At 42.4% G+C, this 7500-nt stretch overlaps 1 protein-coding gene across 3 annotated transcripts in view; it reads left to right on the plus strand.

Moving 5' to 3' along the window:
• Window positions 1-7500, plus strand: part of LOC147028410 (rho GTPase-activating protein 5-like) — a 104780-nt gene that overhangs the window by 53172 nt on the left and 44108 nt on the right. For all 3 annotated transcript variants that reach the window (XM_085878775.1, XM_085878776.1, XM_085878777.1), the window contains exons 4-6: window positions 3183-3260; window positions 3374-3505; window positions 3990-4098. In XM_085878775.1, coding sequence (XP_085734901.1) covers window positions 3183-3260; window positions 3374-3505; window positions 3990-4098 — 319 coding nt within the window. The remainder of the gene's footprint in view (window positions 1-3182; window positions 3261-3373; window positions 3506-3989; window positions 4099-7500) is intronic.

Here is a 7500-nt window from a genome sequence, read left to right on the forward strand (position 1 = left end):
GTTTTTGTGATATATGGAATAGTTTACCCGCAGCGCCCCCTACAAATGGGTATGCCCGAAAATTGGTGAAAATTGAAGTTCCCCCTTGCGACCAGGTGAGTGCATCGATCGGAATGAAACTTTGCAGGTTCATAGCACGCAATGAGTACTACAACTTTGCCTCAGGACATATTGACCGATATTGCTTAGGTCAGGGGTCAAAGGGCAAAAATCGATAATATGCGAGAGCTGGAGATGCCTTCGCGCCAAATGCTACTCCTCCTAGGGTTATGGTCAGATGGCCATGAAAATTCACACTAATCATCTGGAATACATTGTGCACAAACGATCGAGCCGGATTTTCGATTTGTATCTTTGTTCACCCACAGCACCCCTCAAACTTTGGGGATTTCCTATCTCGAACTTTGGGGATTTCCGATATCAAACCGCATTTTCGGTACTTTTCATTCAAATTGATACCGAGTCATTATCAGAAGATGGAACTCGATGAGATTTGGTATGCATAATCTCAGTGGTGATTCTCTATCCGCTATATGACATCCATTTTTTTTTCTATATCTCATAGTTTCTGAATGGTAACCCTCTCAACTTGGGTGTCCGAGGGCCATTGAGCATTCGCGCTGAAAATTCAAAGTACACTAGCTCCAAGACGGTTGAACCGAATCGAATGAATCTTTACATGCTTATAGACTGTAATGAGTACTACAACTTTGCTCATTTGCATAATGACCTATTGAGTAGGTCAGGGGTCAAAGGTCAATTAGTGCATTTTTCGGGCGAAATTACCATTCAGGGCACCCTTCTCCTACACGGATTAACCGATACGATTGAAAGTTCATAGGTACATAGTACTCAATGAGTACTACAACTTTGCTTCAAGACGTATTGACCTATCTCGGCTAGGTCAGGGGTCAACGGTCAATGAGTGCATTGTTCGGGCAAAATGACCATTCAAAGCCCCCTTGCTCATCCATGGGTTAACCAATTTGATTGCAATTTCGTAAGTACTTCGTACTAGATTAACTCAGATCAGGGGTCAAAGGTCATCGGATGCTCGGCGAGCCATGGCCGCCTTCCGGCTTGTTTGTCTGTTTGTGTCCAGGATATCTCAAAAAGTTGTGAACGGATCTGGATGTAGTTTTGAAGACGGGTTCGGTGTGTGACAATAATGAACCGATTAGATTTTGGTGAAGATCTGGATCTGGATCGCACTACGAGAATTTTAAAAGTGATTCTTCACCATTGAGAGATCGGGCCAAAAATTTATATATAGCACGATATCTCAAAAAGTTATGGACGGATTCGGACGAAACTTGGTCGTCAGGTTGGGTGTGTCGCAAGGATGAATGGATTCGATTTTGGTGAAAATTCGAATCCAGATCTTGATATGAGGATTATTTAATTTTAAAAGTGATTCTTCACCATTGAGATAGGGCCAAAAACGATGTCGTACTGTATTGCATGATATTTCAAAAATGTATTGGGCCCGATATGTTATCGTGGATCAGGCATTACGTGGTGGAGGTATGCGCTCTACTGAGTGCCCTTCTCGTTTGTTTATATTTTCATTTATGGATGCTTTCTGACAGTTCTGTGATTTCATTTTATTTTATTTTTAAATATATATATTTTTTATTTCTTCCAGGTGCATCAGCTTCCAATGTTTGTCGGCACACAGAAATTACCGTGCTTCCCCATTGTCTCGGGTCGCTTCCCTGCATTTTTTTCATTTATTGATATTTTCATTTTTATATGTTGTGTGACGATACTGTGATTTTTCCCAGTGCATCGACTCCATCGCAGACCATTGCCTTTGAATTATCTTCTGACAAGTCCTTAACCATCCTCTGACTATCACAGCGTATAATTAAGACCTTCATCCGAAGTGTTTTAGAATATACCTCCCCACAGTGGTCTGGTGCTGCTGATTTCCTAACTTGCTCACATTTTGGCTGTTGAGTAAAGGTCCAAATGCATCGTTGGTATCTTATTACAGGAGGCTGTCTCATGGTCTGCATCTCACTTATCACAGGCATGTTGTTGGCCTTGCTGTATTTTACCAGCTCCTTTCTGGTCTCTGCTTCTACATTAAAATTTTCTACTGCACCCTTCCCTGTCCCAGGTCACATATTCTCCCAGAATACAACCTCAACTTGTTATCCTCATATAATTTATGCTTGATGCTCACTCAACTCCATTAACTTTCCCCTCGCTTTTCTCACATGTTTTCCTGAGTACATCTTGTGCTCTTCTTTCCAGACCCTTCAATTTTGCTGCCCACTGCCATTTCATGGCCTCTCTCATTGATAACTCAAAACTTTTCTACACCTGTTGAGTCCCTGCCCCTCCTTACCTGCAACTATTTTCCTTCTGTGTTGCATCCATGCATTCTTGTCCTGCTGTTTCCCCTCCCAACCACTGCCTGTTGATCTTTTGCTCTTCCATTAGCCTCAACTTGTTTAAAAAAAAAAAATCATAGTTGCTGAAGGCAGCAGTATTGAGATTTTGATTCTAAACTTCTGTAACCTGAGCTCGTCTCATAGATTGTTGGTTAAAAACCCAGGTGTGGCTCATTAATGGCTTTGAGGGAGGAGGTTATCTACCCACCCCGTCTGATCTTATTTGCATGAAAAACCAGTTGATGCTTTCTGGTTGCCTCTTTAAATCCTTGAATTTGGTATGGTACTAAACTGCTACCTGGAAAAAGGCAGTGCAGCTCACAACACTTATTCAAAAAAGTCCTTTCAAATCTTGGGGGCGGGGGGGGGGGAATTGCTGAGGATTTCAGCAATGCCATAATGAAATCATAGTTTTGTATAACTAGCAAGTTGCCCATGCTTGTATGGGATTCTAAATGGGAGAGGGATGGACGTGGCAAAAATGCAAATGGCGTCTTCTGTCATTGAGCTGGCAAGCTGGGAGCAACAGTTCACATTTATTGCCACATCTGATGCAGTGAAAATGCTCTCATGGTGGTGAGGTGCTCCATTGGTGGTGCGGTGCTCCATATGAAACTGTTTGTTCGATACATGAAGCTTTTTGATGCCTGGAGTCTGAAATTAAAGAAAATTGTATTGATGTCAAAGCCAGTGACCAAGAGGAAATTAACAGTTCGAAGACCGTAACCTCTCATTTTGGTAATTTGTGCTGTTGTAAGTTGGTACTCGTTTTCCCTGACTTAGGCTTGGACCTGGAGGGGTTGTACCGTGTGAGTGGAAGCAAGGCTGACCAAAACCTTCTGCAGGAACATTTTGAAAAAGGCAAGTAATGAAATCCCCTTTTAATGCAAGTCCTGGTCAGTTTATTGTGCATGCTGTTGTCAGTCTCCATTGACGGGATAGAAATTGTGCATTTAAATCTGATTGTTTTACAGATAATTACTTCAGTTTCGACAGCATGCATGTCACGGTTCATACCATTGCCGGCTGTATGAAAGCCTTCTTCAATGCCTTGCCAGAGCCACTGCTTCCTTTTTCGGTGCATAAACTCTTAGCGGATGTTGTGGGTAGGTTTTGTCTTTTATTTTTTCTTTAAACGGATTTTTTTTTTCTTCCATGTGCCATAGATAGGATCCAACAGGCCATATGTTTGAGTTTATCTGTTTGAAAGAGGAAAGTGAAATGAGAACTTTTACAAGTATTTGCAATATGAATCTGCACCATCACAGTCTTCCATATTCCTGCCTTTCCCATACTGAGAGGTGATGGGAAATGCTGGGTAGGTAAGCGAACTAAAATGTATTTGCCCCGAGAGATGGAGGTTGTGATTATGTGTCGTGAATTCAACTATAATCTCCTCTTTCAATACGAATGATCAACTGGGAATTCTCCACATTTAGACCGACAACGATGTTTGAGAAACCCTGTTCTTCGATTATAATCTTTATCATATTGTGTTGTTTATTTTGCAAGCTGCATGATTATAAGACTTTCTTTGCATTGTCCTGCCTTTTTCTGAATATGCAAATTGTTTACCTGTTTTGTCCATAGTGGGATCTTCTTTGGAATCCGAGATACTTATGGGTTTGGAAAAGGTGTTGGCAAAACTTCCCAAAGTGAACTACGATGTTTTCAAGTACCTTATTACACATCTTTACAGGTATGCAACATTATTTACTCATTACTGCTTGCCATTTTAAATTTCAGGCAATGTTCTGAATTAAATAATTTGGTTGTGGTTCAAACCTTTTTTGTTTCTTGGAGGTATGGTAAACACAACGCTTGGAGGTATGGTAGATAGCATAAAGGAGGAGGGAGGGTGGGATGGGCTGATCAAATTCAGGAAAGACGAGATGTTTTCATAGATTGGGCAAAAGATTGGCAGATGTAGTTCAACATAAGGTGATGGGGGAGGGGTAAGAACAATGAAAATGGGGATCACACAATGCAAGGGGCAGTCTTGGAGCTTGTGATACGGAAGAAGGATGTGGGGGTAGTAATAGCTTTGCGGAGAGTGGGAGGCTAATGGTGCAGCACAGTGCCAGGCAGATATAGGTAAAACGAGTCAGGTTTTTGCTTGTATTCTCAAGGGGATAATTTATAAATCGAAAGAGGCAGTGTTAACACCACAGGAATTTAGTGAGGCCCCATCTGGAATACTGTGTGCCATTCTAGTCACCACATCTGAGGAATGACATAGCTGCTATCGAGAGAGTTCAGCATAGAGGGACTACGTTGATTCTGGGCCTAGCTGGATAAAGCTATGAGGAGCGACTGAAGGAGACAGGACTTTATTTATTCATTAGAAACTAGAACGGCACTCAATCGAGCTCATACAGTGCCTTCCAAAAGTATTCACACCCCTTTACTTTTTCACATTTTCTTGTGTTAAATTTAAATTTTTGTCATTGATCAACACAAAATACCCCATAATGCCACATAAAAAATTACTTGTTTAGCATCCACCTCTTCCAATTTTTCCAGGTAGGGAGGGAGTTTTTTTTTTAATTTATTTTTTATTTTATGAATGTAGTGGTGGCACGCCTGGAGGACGAAGACATCTATAGTATTCATGGTCAGAAGGCAAGTTAGGAAGGTACAGAAGACCATAGAAACTTTCAAGCGAGAAATTGAAGAAGAAAATATGAAAATTGCTGTTTAAATCTTTGTTCAAGTGAAAGTTAAACTTGTACACATGTATTTAAAGTGATAAATTTTGAACGTGCATTGGCGTTGGCCATCAACACACTGAACACACTTGGCTTTGCACTGCCATCAGACTCTGTGTCACCATGCCCACGGTGGTGCACTTCAGCAGGGATCAGAAACATGACGAATGAGCCAAGGTTTTTCACCACATCAGTCACAGATGAACTGGAGGAGACCTTTGTCAAGTCCTTGATGGACATGCTTGTCCCTACCTTTACACATGAGAATGCACAATACATGTCATCGTCAATGGGATCGCCGTCTTACATGCCATTGCAAAATTCACAATAGAGTTCCAAAAGCGCGATATCCACGGCCGGCGTACAACCGAACCAATCTTTAACTGGCACACTGCTGCCTTCCTTGGCCACACAACATATCAGAAATACCGTTGTCAGTCTATACAAAAGCGTGTCCTACTTTGAAACCTTCCATTCACTCCATCTGTCATTGAACACAGCATGCATGCATCAGCAACCGGAACACAAATGTCGTCGATGTTAATGCGCATGCGCATTGGTGGGGTACGCCTTTGTCCGAAAGAGGCGGCCATCGTCGGGATGTTCGTCGGTGGGTTTAAAAGTGCAAACATGATTCTACACTGTTCTTAGGCGGGAAAACGTTGTTTTGACAGTTTTTCCCATTCAGCCCAATTGGGCTAAGGGGTATTGTCGTCACAGGCGTTGTCCGGGCGTCTGTCAACTTTTGGTTTCCGTCAATTTCGAGGAGAACGCCTTGTCCGATTAAATCCATTTTTGCAGTGTGTGTTGGGGCTGGGTAGAGGAAGATTCCTTTCGATATTCAGTGCGATGCGATATCCAATATGGCGGCTCGGGCAGCCATCTTGAATTTGGTTTCCGGACAATAACTTGAGAACGGCTTGACTTATTGATTTCATTTTTGTGTGATATAATGGGGGTGTTTAGAGGAAGGTTCCTTTCGATATTCAGCGCAATCCGATATCCAATATGGCGGCTAGAGCAGCCATCTTGAATTTGGTTTCCGGACAATAACTTGAGAACGGCTTCACACATTGATTTTATTCTGGCGAGGTATAATGGGGTTGAGTAGAGGGAGGGTCCTTTCCAAAATGGGCATGCTGCGATTTTCGCTGTGGCTGCCACGACAGCCATCTTGAAATTGGTTTCCGTCAATTTCGAGGAGTACGCCTTGTCCGATTAAATCCATTTTTTCTGGGTGTGTTGGGGTTGAGTAGAGGAAGGTTCCTTTTGAAAATGGGCGTGCTGCGATTTTCAATATGGCCACCATCTTGAAATTGGTTTGCATCAAGGGGCTGAGGGGTTACGCCCGCTTTGCGGTGCTATTTTTACACTTTATTTTAAGGGTTTTTTGAAAAATAAAAAAATAGAAAAAAATCCAGGTCGGGGACATTTCTCAGGTCGGGCGGGGATGCTGAACAAGTAACTTTTTTATGTGGCCTCATGACAAATTGAAAACATGTTTTTAGAAATTTTGACATTGATTACAGAGTAAGCACAGAAATATCTACTGTAATTTACACAAGTATTCAGACCCTGTGTCAACACTTTCTAGCAGCGCCTTTGACAGCGATTTACAGCTTCAAGTCTTCTTGGATATGTCTGTATCAGTTTTGCACATCTGGATTTGGGGATTTTCTCCCATTCTTCCTTGCAGATTTGCTCAAGCTATGTCAAGTTTGATGGGGAGCGTCGGTGAACAGCAATCTTCTGGTCTTTCCACAGATTCTCAATGGGATTCAAGTCTGGGCTTTGGCTGGGCCACTCAAGGACTTTCACATTCTTGTTCTGAAGCCATTCCAGTGTTATTTGGCTGTATGCTTGAGGTCATTGTCCTGATGGAATGTACATTTTCACTGCTGTCTTTGGTCTTTTGCAAACTGAAGTCTGTTCTCCTCAAGGATTTGGCTCCATTCATTGTTCCCTCTATCTTTACAAGTCTCTAAGTCCCTGCTGCTGAAAAACATCCCCATAGCATGATGCTACCATCACCATGCTTCACGGTATGGATAGTGTTAGATAGGTGATGAGCTGTGCTCGGTTTCCACCAGACGCAGCACTTTGTATTCATGCCAAAGTTCAATCTTCGTCTGATCAGAGCACATAATCTTTTGCCTCATGCTCTTGCTTTCATGTGCCTTTTTCCAAACTCCAGGCGTGCTGTCATGTGCTTTTTTTTCTCAGGAGTTGCTTCCGTCTGGTCACTCTCCCATAAAGCCCAGATTTGTGAAGTGCTGCAGCGATTGTTGTCCTTCCGGCAGGTTCTCCCATCTCAACCAAGGAAGTCTGTAGCTCTGTCAGAATGGTCATTGGGTTCTCACCTCCCTGACCAAGGTCCCATTGCCCCGTTGCTC

Source organism: Eptatretus burgeri, chromosome 4 (assembly GCF_056783735.1).
Source record: "Eptatretus burgeri isolate ZD-2024b chromosome 4, Ebu_testis_v1, whole genome shotgun sequence".
Taxonomy (NCBI): domain Eukaryota; kingdom Metazoa; phylum Chordata; class Myxini; order Myxiniformes; family Myxinidae; genus Eptatretus; species Eptatretus burgeri.